The following is an 18,008-nucleotide window of genomic DNA, read 5'->3' on the forward strand; positions in this document are numbered from 1 at the left end:
GTTTGTTGAGATGGGCGCCCCACCCCAGAGATGACGCGTCTGTGACCAGGTGCAGGGAGGGTTGTGGGGCGTGAAATGGCATCCCCTCGCAGACCACATTGTGATCTAGCCACCAGGTGAGGGAGGCCAGGATCGAGTTCGGGACCGTGACCACCATGTTCAGGCTGTCCCGATGTGGACGGTATATTGATGACACCCAAGTTTGAAGCGGGCGAAGTCGAAGTCTGGCATGCCTGGTTACGTACGTGCAGGAAGCCATGTGACCCAGCAGGGTGAGGCACGACCTCACCGTGGTAGTTGGGAAGGCCTTGAGCCCTTGAATGAGGTTCGTGATGGTGCCAAAGCGATTGTCTGGCAGGATGGCTTGTGCACGACTGGAGTCTAGAACTGCGCCGATGAATTCTATTCTCTGGGTAGGTTCTAGAGTGGATTTGTCCTTGTTGAGTAGGATGCCCAACTCGTTGAATGTGTGCACTATTCTGTGGACGTGAGCTTGAACTTGCTCCTTGGTGCGACCGCGCACCAGCCAGTCGTCTAGGTACGGGAACACCTGTATCCCTTGCCGACGAAGGTACGCTGCCACGACAGCCATACATTTCGTGAACACTCTTGGGGCCGAGGATAGGCCGAAGGGAAGGACTGCAAATTGGTAGTGCACCGTGTTTACCACGAATCGCAGGAAGCGTCTGTGAGGTGGGTAAATTGAGATGTGAAAGTATGCGTCTTTCATGTCGAGGGCGGCGAACCAGTCTCCAGGATCGAGGGAAGGGATAATGGCCCCCAAAGAGACCATGCGGAACTTCAACTTTACTACGAATTTGTTGAGTCCGCGCAAGTCCAAGATGGGCCGCAGACCTCCTTTGGACTTGGGGATCAGGAAGTAACGGGAATAAAATCCCCTGCCCCTTAACTCTATCGGAACCTCCTCTATGGCCCCCATGGCCAGGAGCGTAGAAACCTCCTGTATAAGAAGTTGCTCGTGAGAAGGGTCCCTGAAGAGGGACGGGGAAGGGGGGTGGGAGGGGGGGATAGAAGAAAACTGGATAGCGTATCCCCTCTCCACCGTGCGGAGGACCCAACGGTCCGAAGTTATAAGGGACCAAGCACGGTGGAAGTGGGAGAGGCGATCCCGAAAGGAGGGAGCTGGATCCTGGGGGATGACTGGGGCGCCGTCCTCGACCGCACCTTCAAAAGTTCTGTCTAGGACCTGAAGGTGGTCTTGGTGGCCCTTGGTTCTGACCGGGTTGAGGGCCAGCCCATCTTCTCCTACCACCTCGCCCTCGCCTTCTGGCAGGGTCCTGTCTCTGACGAGGTGGAGGGGGGTAAAAACGTTGAGGCTGGGGCCTAAATGGTCTGCGCTGGGGACCCGCAACATGCATCCCCAAGGAGCGCATGATTGTCCTGGAGTCTTTGAGGCTCTGCAATCGAGAGTCCGTCTTCTCCGAGAACAGCCCCTGTCCTTCAAAGGGCAAATCCTGTAGGGTCTGCTGTAATTCAGGGGGCAAACCCGAAACTTGGAGCCAGGAGGTCCTGCGCATAGCGATACCTGTGGCCAGGGTCCTTGCGGCCGAGTCCGCTATGTCCAGGGAGGCCTGTAAGGAGGTCCGAGCCACCTTCTTACCCTCCTCAACCATGGCTCCAAACTCTTCCCTGGACTCTTGGGGAATCAACTCCTTAAACTTCCCCATAGAGTTCCAGGAGTTGAAATTGTAGCGGCTCAGTAGCGCTTGTTGATTCGCCGCTCTAAGTTGTAGCCCTCCGGCTGAGTAAACCTTACGGCCGAACAGATCAAGCCGCTTAGCCTCTTTTGATTTTGGCGCTGCAGCCTGCTGGCCGTGGCGCTCTCGTGCATTCACTGATTCCACCACCAGTGAGCACGGTTGGGGGTGTGTGTACAAGTACCCATAGTCTTTAGATGGGACAAAGTATTTCCTTTCCACCCCTCTCGCAGTGGGTGGAATGGAGGCAGGAGTCTGCCATATCGTATCCGCGTTCGTTTGGATCGTGCGGATCAAGGGTAACGCCACCCTCGATGGGGCATCCGATCCAAGGATGTTCACGATCGGGTCGTGCACCTCCACTATCTCCTCCGTCTGCAGGTCCATGTTACGGGCCATTCTGCGCAGGAGATCCTGGTGAGCCCGAAGATCTATCGGAGGGGGACCCGTGCATGAAGTGCCCGCCACTGCCTCATCCGGAGAGGAGGAGGAGGACGCCTCTGGTGGTAGTGGATCCAAGGGGGGGTCCCGGTCCCCCTGGTCTTGGGTCGGAGCATCACCGGCACTTGGGTCCACGGTGTCGGGTGGTGTGGACACAGAAGCCTCTACGCCTCCAGGCGGAGGCCGAGAGATGGTGGATTCTGGGGCCCTTCTGACCGAGTGACCCGAGCGAGAGGTCGATGGTAACGAAGCCCCTTGCTCCTGGTGGTACGCCCACGGGGTCCAAAACGACCAGTGAGATGGTCCATGAGGGTGGTCCTCTGCCCTCTCCTGCCAATGGCCCAAGTCTCGTTCCTCGGCCTGCCCCTGAGGGGGGTATGCCGATCTCGACAGGTCCTCTGAGGATCGAGACGCTGATCTTGACGGCCATGGCGGTGCCGTGAAAGATGGAATGATCCCCGTGGTCTGCGGTGCCGCACGGTGCCGGTCCGGAGATGATCTATCTCTGTGCGGTGCCGGCGATCGGTGCCGGGACCGCGACCGGTGCCGATGACCTCGTCGGTGCCGGGAATCGGATCTGGACCTCGACGAGGACCTAGAGTATGCCCGGTGCCGGGATCGGCCCCTCGGCGTCGAGCGTCGAGCGTGGCGGTGCCGAGAACTACGTCTCGACGTTGACCGGTGCCGACGATCATATCGGTGCCGAGACGTAGAGCGGTGCCGCGAAGAAGATCTTGACCGCGAGTACGACCGGTGCCGAGACGTTCGGTGCCGGGACTGCGAGCGGCGTGGGGACCTGCTTCGGGACCTGGATCGGCGCCGAGGTTCCAGCCCTTGTGATGGAGGGCGCATCAAGGCAGGTTTCCCTCTTGACTGTACCGGGCGAGTCAACGGTGCAGTCGGTGCCGGTGGTTGAGGCGGTGCCGGCTCCGTGAGAGCTATCAAGTCTCTCGCCGCCGCGAAGGTCTCTGGAGTCGACGGGAGACACTGTATCACCGCCGGCCTCGGTGGAGACGCTATTTGCACCGGACTCGACGGCCTCGGCGCCGGAGTCGACGGTGCTGGAGGAGCCTGTTTCCGATGCTCCATCGGCGGACGCGGCTCTACCCCCGGCACTGGGGGAGCCGGCGTCTTCGGCGCGGACGTCCCCGTCTTATGGGCTTTTTTATGCCCTGGGGATAATGACCGGCGCCGCGGCACTTGCTGTGTTTGCGGTGCCGACGAGGTCCGGTGCCGGGGAGGCTTGTCTGACGCCACTCGCGTGGTCGTCATAGCCGGTGCCGCCGGGGCACTGCGCACCGAAGTGCTAGGCGCCGGAGTCTGGCCCGTGGAAGGAGTGTCCGGGCTAAGTGCCGCCTCCATTAGGAGTTGCCTGAGCCGAAAGTCCCGCTCCTTCTTGGTTCTTGGTTTGAAGGCCTTACAGATCTTGCATTTGTCTGTTTGGTGGGACTCTCCCAGGCACTTCAAACAGGAGTCATGAGGGTCGCTCGTTGGCATAGGCTTAGCGCAGGAGGCGCACTGCTTGAAGCCGGGAGCGTTGGGCATGAGCCCGGGCCCGCGGCCGGGGGAGAAAGGGGGAGACGACCCCCTTAACCCCCTGAACTACAATACAACTATAACAACTTTAAAAACTATTTAACTATAAACACTAGAACTACAACTATAACTATAACTCTGAATGATCAAGTAAGCTAGGGAGAGTGGAGAACAGCTACGCCGCGCTCCACAGTTCCAACGACCGTCAGGGGCGGTAAGAAGGAACTGAGGGGGCGCCGGGTCGGCTGGGGTATATATTCAGCGCCATGAAGGCGCCACTCTAGGGGGCTCCACAGCCGACCCGCCGGTGTTGCTAGGGTAAAAATCTTCCGACGATCGTGCACGCGGCGCGCGCACACCTAATGGAATGGATATGAGCAAGCACTCGAAGAAGAAAAGTAAATTCCAGTTTTTGTGGTTATTTCATGGACCGTTCTGCTTCACCTTTGCTCTAACCATCCCCTGGCTACAGATGAAGTGAGGGCCGCAGTTTATACTTCCTTTGTTACCAAAAGCTAGGACAGAGATCTGAGAAAACAATCAGCCGAAACACTTTGCTAGCTGAACAAACAAAAGAAAAGTGGCAAAATAAGTGGGCAGAAATTGACCACAGAAGCAAGTGCAGCGTTCCGAGCAGCTATTTTTAAACGTTTGGCCCTTTGCAGCAAACATGTCCTGTAGCCTGTGGTTTTATAAGATCGCTTTCAATTCGTTTGACCCTTCTGTGTCCTTGCTGTGCCTCTCTCTCTCTCTCTCTCTCTCTCTCTCTTCACGTTTGACACAGAAGGGTCAATTTGTTTTTGTAACACATAATATACTAATGAAATCAATAAAAACTTTGACAGTAACTTTGTCTTGACTTTTAATAGACTTATATTGGAGAAGATCATGTGTAATATGAATTTGTATCATTTAAGTGTGACTGGGAGCAGTAGTCTTAGGGCAAATTTTCAAACATGCTCAAGTGACTTAGATGCCTTATTTAGGTACTTGTGCCCCAATGTGGCTAGATTTCTGTTATCGCCAGTACTACGATTTCATCATGGCAATTGTTTAAAAATTTCAGGCAGAGGTACAGGAAAACTACCATAACAAAGGCAGGAAGCAGAGGGCATGCAGGAGTTGGAAAGCCCTGGACTCACCCTGCAGTGGCGCATTCTGTCCCATAGGGCTGGGTCCAGGTTGGGGCATTGCGATCTGGCCCACATGGTCACAGTGCTGCTCAGTTTGGTGCGACTGCCCCTCTGTAGATGGAAACGGAGGGACAGATGTGCCAAACCTGAGACCACTGGGCCAGGTTGCAACGTCCATTGCCAGGAGTCGGGCCCAGACTCGGTGGCCAGGAACTGTCATTGCAGGGAGCATGGAGTTTACTCAAATTCCTGGTTTGCCTGGTCAACAGGACCTTTGTATGGTGCGATGCCAATGGAGCAGCACAGAGCACATCTATGGCACTAGGCCCCCAGTTCAGCAAAGTTCTGTTAATTTAGCCGTGTACTTATTTATCCTCAGCACCCTACTGCAGAAAAGGGAGAATTATCCCCATTTTACAGCTGGGGAGTAGAGGCCCAGAGAGACTTGGGGTAATGTGTTCAAAAGCCCCTAAGTGATTTGGAGGCAGAGTCCCACTTTCAACAGGGACTAAGGCTTGAAAGTCACTGGGATGTAAGTGACCGGCCCTCGGTCACACACGGAGCCTGTGGCAGAACAGGGATTTAACGGAGAGCCCCTAAGACTCTGGCTAGCACCTTAACAACTGCACCGTCCTTCCGCTCTTCAAGCAAGTTCTGAAGTCCCAGTGAACCAGTTAGGCCAGGAGAGGTGTTTGCACCACATTCAACTTCCCCTGGAGCTAGGTATGAATGAGACACGAGTCAGATCCTGGCCCACATCCTGGTCCCTTGGTGCTGCTCCCGTGACACCAAGGGAGCAGGAACTGGCTGCACGTGCCAGGGGGTGTTAAGGCAGCAGAGCCAGCCCTTGCAGCCAACAGCCCTTGCAGCCAACAGCCCTTGGCATGTGGCCGGAGCAGTCTGCACTCGGGGTCTCCCCAGTTGGCAAATGGCTCTTTGGGAGTCATGACCTGCTGGTGCAGTTTAGAGCAGCCTCCAGGCTGGGCCAGCTTATAAATGGCCAGAAGATGAGCTTGGGATAACAGGAGAGTGGGCGCACAGAGGCTCTGGCCCTGATTTGCAGTAGGGTTTTATTGAGGCTGAGGTTTGAAAGGGCAATTTCGATGCTCAATTCATCTGGCCAATCAAATCCCCGATGGAGCTTTGCAACTCTCCGCCTTAATGTTCAAGTCAAGACAAGCCACAGACTGTGGGGGTGACAACTGTTTAGAAGGGATGGATTTGGAATCTCTCAGTGAGCATTTCATTTGGCTCTCTCTATGAGGCATTTTGCATATTACATTAAGGAACATGCATTATGCACATATCTGAAATAAGTGTCCTAAAAGTAGGTTTTGCCCCAAATTTTCCAGAGTGGGGTGACTTCACCACACTTTCATATTCTAGCCCCATTCATTGCTTTCCCAAACCGCCCCACCCCAAGTCCTTTTCTTAATCTATTGTAATAATGAAACATAGAAGTTAAGGTGTATTTTTGCTAATTTCACCCTTTCCAGAATGCCCAATGAGCCTGTTTGTTGGTTTCCTCCATCCTTTGCTAAAATCATGTTATGTGCCTCTTGGTGGTTGTTCACACATACAATAGAGAAGTTAGATAATAAACATCAAATACTCTTGCTGAAAGTTTGCAACCTAAGACTACTTTTATTATTAGACTCCAGAATGATAACACACAGTAACCAAAAACAGAGAGAGACAAAGCAGGCTGCTCCCTAAGGCAGAGAGGAAAAATTCACCTACCTTGTTCTAGGCTGACTCTTTTCCAGACTGACTGCTGCTACTCCCAGATTGCACACTTCCCCACAGACATCATGCAGGACCAGGAAAACCCCCTGAAATTAAAAGTGATAAATCACAATTTTAACACAGTTTTCATGAACCTTTTTATGCCGTTTTATTGATGCTAATACCATCTGACCTTATGAATCCCTGAAGCACAGAAAATGTTCCACCTGAATTGTAGTCAGAAGAATGTCTTCTTATGGGCATCCAATTATAACACAAATATTCCATCTGAGACACACACCATGCTAATACCCACTCTGAGCTTGAATTTCTTCTCTTATAGATTTTGGAGGCAAAGGAATATTTTCTCCCAGGTTTGCTCTGCTGGTTTTGAATGGGGTTATTAATATCTCCTGACCTTCTTCCTTTGTCATGCATGTTGCCCCACAGATCTTTAAAAGGAAGCAGAACATTTTCCTCTCCACGTGACAAAGTCTTTCATCAAGAGATCCATTAGCTAGCAGGCGTCTGTCTCACAGCATCACCTATTCATTACTGAAGAAAGGCACAAGATGTCCTACCACGTAGTTGGGATGATTCTAGTCTATCTGCGGAGTAAGTATTTTAGCCTGATTTATTTCATGCTTGTTCTCTACCAGGCTACAAACAATTAACTTTATACATAACATCCTTCTGCAATTCCAAGAGATTCTAACATCAACCTGGTGAGAGAGAAATTCACATCTTTTAGTCCATCAATTGAAATCTAAAGAAAGGTGAGGAAATATTCTATTTTAAAATAACCTGAATGCCAGAGATTAACACCTTGAGAATAGTTTCTGGTTAATATCCTGGATTGGGGTGCAAAATCTATTTCTTTTATGCTAATGTCTTACATACGGGCTGATGTATTTTTCTGCAGAATGATCAAAGGGAGAATTTGAAACACAAAGGGCTATGTTAGTAAAAGCCTCTCCCATGTACATTGTAGCCAAATGAAGGTTTTTTACCATTGATTTTGGTAAGTACAAGTGGGAACATGTAGCCTGGTGATTAGTGCTGGGAACTGGAAGTATGTACTCCTGGGTTCTGAACTCTGAGGTTGCTTTTTGTTGTTACATTACATTAATTCCTGCACAGGCTACATGAATCCTAACAAAACAAATAGAGAAAAATTAAAATTAATATTTAATAAATATGTGCTTTGTGTTATTCTTGGGTCATCTGCTCTGTATAGTGTATTGCAAAAGCCCCGGCTTGTCCAGTACTCACTGTATTAACACACTCCTTTCTTCCCCTGTACAGTGGCTGCCTCGGAAGAAGGGATACAAATCCAGCAAAGCCCAGCACAGCTGTGGCTGACTTCTGGACAGACTGCGCATCTGGACTGTAGAATATCAGAAGAAGAATGGCGAGTTCGGTGGTACAAGGAACAACAGAATGGAAGTTTACATGGGATTCATCAGAGTTCTGAGTCTGAATCTTTAGATGGAAAATACTCGAGTAAAGTGAACATTACGGCAAACATGTTTGCTCTACTTATCAGTAACGTACAAAGAGAAGACTCGGGGGTTTATTACTGTGGCCTCTCTGCCTCTGTGTATCTACAGCCCAACTTCGGGACTGGGACCAGACTAATTGTCACAGGTGAGTTTTTAGCAGCTTAGATCAATGATAACCTAATGCTAGGTGTCTTTTTTTGGCTAAATTGTGACCAATCCTCCTGTTTCAGCTTTAAGCCGTTGGCATTTGTGCATAGAGGCAGCATGGTCCAGGCAGTGACCAGGGCATAGGGTTTGGAATTAGGAGATCTGGGTTCTATTCCTGAAACACTGGGCACAGAGGGGGTGAGATCTTTAAAAGAAATCAGCTCCCCTTTAGGTGCCTAAATAAATTATCAGACTTTTAAAACACTCTGATCAAAACCTGGGACATTTTGGAAAATCTGACCTTGGGTTTCTCTGCATCTCAAATTCCTCGTCTGTATAATGGGGACAATGAGTCTCCTGTGTTAAAGCACTTTGAGATCTATGGATGAAAAGCACCACATCGGTGCTAGGTGTTATTTCCCTGACTTCTAGTTGGTATGTTACATTAGGAATCAGATTTGATAGTCACACTTGCTGATGATTCCTATTGAAACTGTCTGAGCCTAGGACATGGGGTATGTTTCAACTCTCCTGCTATCCTATTAAGACTTTAATATTAATCAGGTTCTTTTTCAGGCATTCACCAGGCTTCATGAAATGATTTCCCCAATGTCTTCATACAGGGGACTATTCATCGTCTCAAGCAGCACAGTATGAATTGAACATAATAATTCAATGTACAAGTAGTAATGTCTATATACTTTTGATCCACACTGTGCAAATATTCCAAAGACTACATAAAAGAGAAGGCATGGAATTACTTTGTGTGCTACTGGAGGCTGTATCTCTGGCAAATGGGATGAATGTAATAATAGGAAACTGTAGACTGACTATAATATTTAGGCAAGAAAGGCTCCTCTATCAGGCTTTTCATCCATAGATCTCAAAGCACTTTGCAAATGTGACTAAGTCGTGTTTCCTTAACTTTACATTTGGGGAATGAGGCACAGATGCAATATGAACTTGTTTCCAAGGTTACAGAGCAAGTCAGACACAAAGCTGGGAAAGGAGCTCTGGCCTCCTGACTCCTGGTCCGGTGTCCTCACCACCAGACTTGACCAACTCTTTTTCTGCATTTCTACCTAACCAAACACACTGTCGGCACCGAGCAAATCATCCTTGATGATCATATCCGTACAAACTTCTGAAGAGCAATGGATTGTGGGAGTCTCCCAAGGTGGATGCCCCATAGTGTAAGACAGTGGTTTTCAACCTGTGCTCTGCAGACCCGACTAGTCCAAGATTTCCAAAGGGGTCCACAGCTCCATTCAAAATTTTTAAGGGTCCTCAAATGAAAAAAAGGTTGAAAACCGCTAGAGTAAGACATTGAAAGCAGCAGAGACAAAGCTTTAGAAACAGGCTGCATTGGTCGGGTAGGGGTAGCAGCAGGATATGGACTAGCTGAGCCACCACTAACAGGTCTTTCCGACCTCTCGTTTCGGTGACTCAACTCTCTTTTAGATGGCTCCGAGCCGAGACTTTCCATCCTGGTGCCCTCCACACAAGAGGATGCTGAGCTTCCCCCCATCATTCCTCTGCTCTGCCTGCTCTCAGATTTCACTCCTCCCTGGAGTGAAGTTCTCTGGGACACTGGTGAGGAGGCATCTGAGGGTCAGACAGATGCTGGAGCCATAGACGGAAAAGGGGTCTTTAGTGTTTGGAGCCTAACGACAATCCCTTCTGAGACGTGGAAGCAGGAGACGATTTGCACTTGTACAGCCAAAGAGAGCAGCGAGGGGAGAAGCATCAGTGCTACAGTCTCCAAGGAAACAGGTTCAGTATCCTATAATCAAACCTAACCTAACTACTGGGGCATTTATGCTATGCCCCTCCCCGTGGTATCTAGGCACCAAGAGTCAGCGACATTACTCCAAGCTAGAGAAATAGACAGAATCACATGAGATGGCTCAGGGGAACGATAACTAATGGGAGCAAGCCGAGGTTTTGGAAACCACTGAGAAGGTGCTTGAGGTATGGGACAGACAGTTACGGTCACTCCCCCGTCACCCACCTTTCCCACCCCTTCTGAAAACCTTCCTTTCTCAACCCTTAGTGGTGTGAACTGGGTTTCTGGTCAAGCAGCCTGAAGCACAGTAAGGACACAGAAGGGTCACTTGAGATGAGCCAAAGGGGAAGAACAACAAAGGGAACAGCGGGATGAATGTCAGGAATGGCTTCCTGACAGCAAGATCTAACAGATAATGGAATAGATGCCCAGAGGCAGGGCTGAAAGCCCCAATAAAGAGGACTGGACAAACATTAGCCATTATAATATAGGGAAAAATCCTGCAGTGGTCAGGAGGGAGCTAGAGGGCACCCAATGAAACAAGGTCGTCTCCATCTCTGGCCTCTAGGATTCTGAGCTATCCCCTATAAATAACTTGATTCTGTTGCACTCATCACTGGAGCAGGAGGTCTCAGACTAAAATGGCTCAATGAAATGATGTCCAGTACAGGCCAGCCGGAGTAGGGCTGGTCTACACTGTTACCAGGTATCGCTGTTGGGCAATGATGTCAATTTTTGCTGACATGGCTGGCTACTACAATTTTTGCAAGGCTGCTGTCCCTGTATATGGAGGCACATCCCACTGCCTCCATATACAGATGGGCAACATGCTACAGAGCACAGAGGAATGAACGTGGAGTTCTGGGGAAAAGACCTCCTTTTGCCCATCTGTTTTGCTAGCAGTTTTCCATTCTCAGCGTCTCTTCTCTCTGCAGGAAACTGTATGATTGTGTTCTATGCTGGGCTGCCCTGTATCTTTATCCTTCTCCTGATACAGCTGTTGATCTTGCTCTGGAGAAAGTGCCCCATCAGAGGTAACTCAGTCATAACTGCTATAAAGCAGAAACCCATCACACATCTCTATAACTGTCTCTTTGTCTGTTTCATCCATCAGGGAGAGCTGTGCAAAGAGGGAATCAAATACCTATGAGGCAGATGCCACAGGTAAACCGCTTTTTCCATCATTGGTATGTTAGAAAGATACAATGTATTAACAACAGGGGATTAGAACCAGTGTCTTGGCCAATTTCCAACCCTAGTGTCTACACGTTGCCTCCTGAATTCACAGAGGTTTCATTTGTATTTATTCTTCTCTGCTCTTCTAGTAGAAGTGTTGTGTAGGGTTATTAGTACCAAAGACCTGCTGGGTTTCACCCAAGAGGTGGCTGCAGGTCAGGGATGGTGAAATAGGGCAGTGTATATTTCTATAAGTGACCACCAGAACGTCTAGTCTGACCTTATGTATATCACAAGCCACCAACACCATCCAGCCACTGAACTCAGCTACCAGGACAAAAGACCACAACCAAGAAATCTACACCGCTGAAATATGTTTTTCACATTCTTATAAAACAAAACCTGATCAGTTGATGCCTTTTGAACTTTCCAAATAAAATTAATAAATATCTGATCTTTCCTTTTTCTGTTTCAGACTGAATATGCGACTCTGATGTACAGTAACAGAAATGCTCCCCGGTAACTAAGTCTCACAAAAATGGCTTATGTTTTTTAAAACAGGAGATGCAGAAAGAAAGAACGAAAGAGAAAGCGGGAGAAATAGAGAAAGTCTCATGTTTGTAATGTGCTATAATGTTATATGAATTTCCTTGAAATACAAATCCTTCCACGGTCATTTCTCTGAACCCATATTCTGGGTTGACACCTCCATTCTTGCAAGAAAGTTGTGCAGGAGCGACTGTAGGTTGAGGGGGCATTGGATTTACATATTGACTGGAAGGTGCCATTTCCTGCACCACGGCACCCCCTATCACCATGTTGGGAATTTGGTTCTGATTGAGGGTGAAAGTGTCACCCACTGAATTTGTGAAGCTACTTCCTATACTGGAGGAGGTTTCCCATCCAAGCACTCACCGTGTATGGAGGGAGTAATCTAAAGGGATCCCAGCCCAAGGCTGGCCATGCTGTGGCATTGGGGTCAGTACTTAGATCAAAATCAGGCCTATATGTTCATATTTACTACAAAAAATAACAGGAGGACTTGTGGCACCTTAGAGAGTAACAAATTTATTTGAGCATAAGCTTTCGTGGGCTACAGCTCACTTCTTTGGATACATGCAGTGGCAAATACAGTAGGAAGATATACACACACACACACACACAGAACATGAAACAATGGGTGTTACCATACACACTATAAGGAGAGTGATCAGTTAAGGTGAGCTATTATCACTTGTGGTGAGCCACAGGGCTGGTTTAGCAGCCAGTAACAGAACATGGATGTTAAGGGTCAGACTGTAACACTTGTACCCACACTGGTGAGACGTTTCGGATGTGAGCAGTCCCTGGAACTTCAGTGGCACTCCCGCTGTGAATAATGGCTCCCTAATGGGAGTGAGAGGTTCATCGCCTGGCCCTAAATGAAATACAAAAGGCACCTACTGCTCTCAGTGACCCCCTGTAAACCCAGAGTAACTCCACTGCCTTCAGCAGAGTTCCTCTCTACTGGTATACACCAGCGTCAGTGAGAGCAGAACTGGCCCAAAGAATGTAGAAGTCACCTGTCACATATAATACGCTGAGCGACATGCATCAGCTGCTAGAGAAAGGAACTGAAACACGAGGGAGGAAGTGGCATATTTTTTAATGAGCAACATTTAGAATTACAGATTCAAAATGAGGAGTTAGTATCAAACCAGGCGGCATGTGCAGGCTCCGTGGTTGGGGGAGCCCCTCCCATTGATAAAGCATTGTTACTGAGAGAAGACAGACGGGTGTTGGCACCTGGCCCTGTGGATCGACCCCTTCAGGAAAAGCAGCAGTCTCCCAAGGAATTCGTTGGAGTAGCTGCTCTAGGACAGGGATGCGGAGAGAGCCTGACCTCACACAGCTCCGTTCAGACACAGTTTCCCATTTATAATCTCCCCTCACACCATGGAACGATACTGCTGGCCAGGCGGCACGGTCCTGCTGATGGCAGCTCCTAGGAAGCAGTCTCCACCCAACTGGAAAGCGTCACTTCTGTCTGGTTCTGCCCCTTCCATCTGCTGTGCGCGTCAGGGGGCCACGGCTGGTTCTGCATCTAGGTTTTTCTGGTCCTCCTTGTGCCACTGGTAACACACCTGAGTCTCACACCCAATCAGGTGAATGTTCAGTTTCTCGTGGGTACAACCTCCCACCTCCCCTTTCGACACCACTAAGGACTCGGATTAGACATGAGAGTAGCTGAGTTCCCTGTGACTGCCTGTGTGAATAAGGCAGGCCCTACGTCCCAACTCCTATTACTAGCACCCAGCCTGAGTAACTGAGCTCAGGGAGGAAGTGGGAAACTTTCCTGGCTCATAACTCAATGGAATTGACCATCGAACGGATCTGAGTCCTCACTCCAACTCCCTTTACTCAGAGGCCTGTCTGACCTTGAGGACTCCCTTTCCAGTCTCCCATGCGGCAAAACGCCAACAAGGCTGGGCCCAGGATTCCTGGGAGGCTGAAACCCCAGTCTTGTCGAGGATGTGAGGACTTTGCTGCACGGGACAGGGGAGAGGGTGTCCGCACTCTGGGTTCCTCTCTCCACACCGGACGCTTCCCTGACCCCCGGATCAATACAGATAGTTCAAACCCAATGCAATCCACTAAACAACAACTGTAAAAGAAAATTGGGGAAAAAATGGGAAAGGTTAAAGGGAACAAGGAACTCCACCTAGTGGACACAGGAGACTCTGGGATGTCAGAGGAGCTCACAGTCTGTTCCTCACACGTCCCAGGCCCTGGCTGTGCTGCGGTGATACCCCGAGTCAGACACCTGCCTTGGGGGTGGCTACTCGCCCTCAGGATCTAGATGGCAGGACCCTTCTCCCCAGCACCAGCCATCCCATCGGGTTCATGTCCCTGCTCCGAGTCTGGCCTGCAAGACCTCTTGTCTGGCGACGTCTCCCTGCGCCCAGAGTCCCCCTCACTCTCGCCAGCCGCTCAGCGCGCTCGGCTCAGTGTTACGTGCGGCGGGGCCGGCGTCCACTCCCCAGCTCCGGCCCAGCAGCTCCCCGCTGCAGCTCAGCCCGGCTCCCTGTCAGCGGCTGGTCTGCTCTGCCCCCAGCCCAGCTCTGCCCCCAGCCCAGCTCTGCCATCTGGGCTGCTCCCTGACCCCTCTGCCTCGACCTCAGCTCCGGCTGCTGCTCTCCCCTTAGCTCGGCCCTACTCAGTCTGCCGTAGGCAGGTAAACCTCAGACGGAGGACGGGCCCTCCAGGCTCCTGGCTCCCTCATTGGCCTGCCTGCCCTGTCAATCTAGCTGACTTGGTGCATCGGCCTCTCCCCATTGACCCCGAGCACTGTCAGTTTCTCATCGGCCCGTCCCCTTTCTTTTGGTAGTGGGAAAGGGCCGACCAAAGAACCCCAGTAAGTGTCAGGAAGGGGCCAGCAGCCCCCTCACAGGCATGACAATGTCTTGCCTATCGCAGCAGGAAATCTCTCACCTCCGTGGGTTTGGTTCTTTCTGTGACTTCCTGCTATTTATACTCTAGGAGGTGGACAAGTCGGGTTACTTTTTAATTATATTTTGCAACGGAGCCACATGCAGCAGCGGTGAAGAGCAGAAGCAGTAAAAACAAACCAACAGCTTTTACAGAAAGACACCATCTTACAAAATGGCTGCCGTCGTTGAGGTCAGCAGCGAACCAGCTGTGAGTTTCCAGGCTCGGATCTCAGTGTGGGTTAGGATTTTTCTCGTCCATCAGCCACTGCATCCTGATCTGGTTGTGATTCCTTGACTGAAACTTCACTCGGGCATAAACCCTTTGAGCCTGTTTGACAACATTTCGTACCATTAGTCACCTCCAGGGAAGGTCAGATAACTGTTCGAGTTTGACACCGTTTCAAACAGGTTACTAATATTTATTGCTTCTCTTGCAAACAGTGCACATTATTAGCACATAAACCATTGTGGAAACCTTGCTTTAAGAGTTCAGCACATGGCTGAAAACAGAGTTTAGGATTCAGATAGTTTTTAATGCACCTTTTAACTCCCCTGAGGCTGCAGTTCTCCCTCCTTTACCGTATTCCCAAAACAGACGGAATGGGCCAAATTCATCCAGGGTGTAAATCCAGCTCCAGGAGAATTATAGTGGTGAATAGTTTGCATCCTAAATTCACTCCTTTTGCACAACCAGCAAACAGTAGCGTTATGCTGAGAGGTATTCGAAAGTTTGGATTACAAACCTCTGCTGCGATTAGGTGTGAATGCACCCTTCAATTAAGGTAGCTCTCGGGATGAATTAAGCAGAATGCCCCCACCTACAGCAAAAGGGAGTTATGAACCCATGCTGACTAAGCAGGCAGAGGGGGTTTGCTGAGTATTGCTTGTGTGGGGTGTATGCAGGGAAAATGCACAGAAACTGAGAACAGACAAGAACAGAGAAGCAGAGGCAGAGAGCAGAGGGAGTCTGCTGCTGTCTGAACTTACAAGACAGGATGCTGACATGCGCTCAGCCCTCTAAAAACCCACTCTCTCCCCCCCACATACACACAACACTCCCTTGCCCCACCCCAATTTGAAAAGCACATTGCAGTCACTTGCATGCTGGGATATCTGCCCATAATACACCGCTCCCAATGCCATTGCAAGTGCCGCAAATGTGGCCACGCCAATGTGCTTGAAGCTGTCAGTGTGGACAGACTGCAGCGCTTTCCCTACTGTGCTCTCTGAAGGCGGGTTTAACTCAAAGCGCTCTACATCTGCAAGTGTAGCCATGCCCTTAGAAACTTCCCATTTTGTTCTTGGTTCCTCATGCATTTGAGAAGCAGGACTTTGATGCAATCTTGTTTATTTACAAGGAATGAACAAAGAAAACACTAGAGTCTATCCATTTCTACTTCCAGCTGGAACCCGAAGGCCCTGAAATTTGACTGGCCGCTTGAGTCAAAAGAATGGCAATAGGCCCATTGGTGCAAGTTAAACCGCTTCACCCCCTACACGTGTTTTCTCGCCAATTTACACCCAGAGTCAGATTATCCTGCTATTTCATTGGGAGTTGTGCATTTACAACTCATGGGGTAACCAGGCCTCTGCTGTGTAATTTACATCCCAATGGAATTTGCCCAGAGATTCCCATGGGAGTTTCACCTGCTTGTTTCAGGTAGAAATTGGCCCTGGGTGATAAAGCAAACGATGACTGATCTAAATAGTGTGTCAGTCCTCAGATGCAACAGTGACTTCTCACACAGACACAAACTGAAAACAGTTCTATCAGTCCCTTCTGCTCGGCCTTGCTGAACATGTATTCCTGGTTGAATATAGGGCTTTTCCCTACCGAAGAGTTGCTGAGCAGCAGGAAGGAATACATGTTCAGCAAGGCCGAGCAGAAGGGACTGATAGAACTGTTTTCAGTTTGTGTCTGTGCGAGAAGTCAGCCCAAATATGAATAGGGCTGCTGAGCCTATAGGTCTCTCCATCTAGCATGGACGGTGATGTGTTGATTACCTGGACTGGAACAGCAGCGAATCCAAGCCAGACTCAGAGACACCATCAACCCCACCAGGAAAACTGCCACCACGTGGTGCAATATCTGCGGCACACACCCGCTGGGATGGACTGTGGAGGAAGCAGACTCCGGCGGATCATCAGGAGTTGGGACAGTCACGTTTGCACCGTTTCGTTAAACTCGTTGGCTTAATTTACAAACCTGGTTCCATTGAAGCGAATGGGATTTTTGCCATTGACTTCAGTGGGGCCAGGATTCCACCCATGTAATTTACAAGTCATAGGATCAGAGCAATGTAGGGCTGGAAGGGACCGTGAGAAGACCTCAAGTCCAGGCCCCTGTGCTGAGGCAGGGTCAAGCAAACCTAGACCGTGCTTGACAGGTGTTTGTCCAACCGGTTATTAAAAACCTCCTGGGATTCCACAACCTCCCTAGGTAGCATGTTCAAGTTCTTAACTACACTAGAACCTCAAAGTTACAAACATCTTCGTGCATTCTCGAAGATGATCACTAATGAGATTGCATCAGCTACTTCCTTAAGTATCCTAGGGGTGGAAGGGTGGAACGTTGTTGCTGTGACACTCAAGGCTGCTGAGCTGTTACGGCTGCTCAGGGCTCCTGTCCCTGGAGCTCTGGCGTTATCAGCACCAGCAGAGAGCGCAGCCTGTGAATTCAGCAGCTCTCTACATTGCTCAGAGGGAAAGACTATAGGCACAGCTCGGTGACAAAGGCACTCGGCCAGGTTTAATGTCCTCAAGTCACAGTCCTAACGACTCACACAAGTACATTAACCAATGAGTGCCCCCTAGCAAGGAGCAGCTCAGTCAGCAGTGGGAATTTCTGCTGTCCCCTCGGCCGCACAAAGGATTAAGGCAAGGTCCCCCAACATTTATAGACACAGACAAACAACGGAGATAAACAACTTCCGTACCACCTTATGTGTCTCGTGGCATCTCTTTGTTACTTCCCCTTGTATCTTGTTCCTAATATCTCGGACAAAACATCCTTATTTGTTATTCTGTCAAACCATCTCATCTTGTACTAGATTAGGGTGGATATGTACTAGCCTTCTGGAATGTATTTACGTAAATAGCTAGTGCCTAGTACTTCCTACTTGCTATGTTTTAGCAACTTTGCCAAGTTCATGTACCTGACAGTGAACTTGTAAGCATCTGCTTTAATACATAGCCTGACTTTGGTTCACAGCCTCTAGGTCCGGCCTCAGGTCTTGAACTAGGCCCAGTGCTCCAAGCACTCTCTCTCTACCACACTACGGTGAATTTCATCAGGCCCCTCTGACTTAAATACATACAATTTATCTAAATATTCTTTAACCTGTTCTTTCCCTACTCTGGCCTGAGATCCTTCC

At 49.7% G+C, this 18,008-nt stretch overlaps 2 protein-coding genes across 7 annotated transcripts in view; one reads left to right on the forward strand and one right to left on the reverse strand.

Moving 5' to 3' along the window:
• Positions 1–6,968: 6,968 nt before the first annotated feature.
• Positions 6,969–11,756, forward strand: LOC117869663 (immunoglobulin gamma-1 heavy chain-like). Of its 3 annotated transcripts, XM_034756690.1 has the most exons (6): positions 6,969–7,168; positions 7,859–8,200; positions 9,664–9,975; positions 10,924–11,022; positions 11,103–11,152; positions 11,640–11,756. In XM_034756690.1, exons 1-6 carry the CDS (start codon positions 7,126–7,128, stop codon positions 11,685–11,687), a joined length of 894 nt encoding a protein of 297 aa, XP_034612581.1. In that variant the 5' UTR covers positions 6,969–7,125; the 3' UTR covers positions 11,688–11,756. The 3 variants fall into 3 exon arrangements, 2 of the variants coding, with proteins under 2 accessions (XP_034612581.1, XP_034612580.1); XR_004643837.1 differs by having other exon boundaries at positions 6,969–7,329; positions 10,924–11,152; XM_034756689.1 differs by having other exon boundaries at positions 10,924–11,152.
• Positions 11,757–13,513: 1,757 nt separating this feature from the next.
• LOC117869711 (immunoglobulin kappa light chain-like) overlaps positions 13,514–18,008 on the reverse strand; it is a 48,674-nt gene continuing 44,179 nt past the window's right edge. For 3 of the 4 annotated variants that reach the window (XM_034756769.1, XM_034756768.1, XM_034756771.1), the window contains 2 exons: positions 16,639–16,749; positions 13,514–14,962 (listed from right to left, as the gene is read on the reverse strand). In XM_034756769.1, the coding sequence (XP_034612660.1) occupies positions 14,874–14,962; positions 16,639–16,749 (200 nt within the window). In that variant the 3' untranslated portion in view covers positions 13,514–14,873. The remainder of the gene's footprint in view (positions 14,963–16,638; positions 16,750–18,008) is intronic. The other variant, XM_034756772.1, reaches the window with a different exon arrangement.

Source organism: Trachemys scripta, chromosome 24 (assembly GCF_013100865.1).
Source record: "Trachemys scripta elegans isolate TJP31775 chromosome 24, CAS_Tse_1.0, whole genome shotgun sequence".
Classification (NCBI taxonomy): Eukaryota; Metazoa; Chordata; order Testudines; family Emydidae; genus Trachemys; species Trachemys scripta.

What these genes read in the sequence shown, in the direction of transcription:
- LOC117869663 (XM_034756689.1), top strand. Translation starts at nt 7,126, where the DNA reads ATGTCCTACCACGTAGTTGGGATGATTCTAGTCTATCTGCGGA. An exon ending in GATTCTAGTCTATCTGCGGA is followed by an intron (nt 7,169 to 7,858) that starts GTAAGTATTTTA and finishes TCCCCTGTACAG; the next exon opens with TGGCTGCCTCGGAAGAAGGG. An exon ending in TACAGTCTCCAAGGAAACAG is followed by an intron (nt 9,976 to 10,923) that starts GTTCAGTATCCT and finishes TTCTCTCTGCAG; the next exon opens with GAAACTGTATGATTGTGTTC.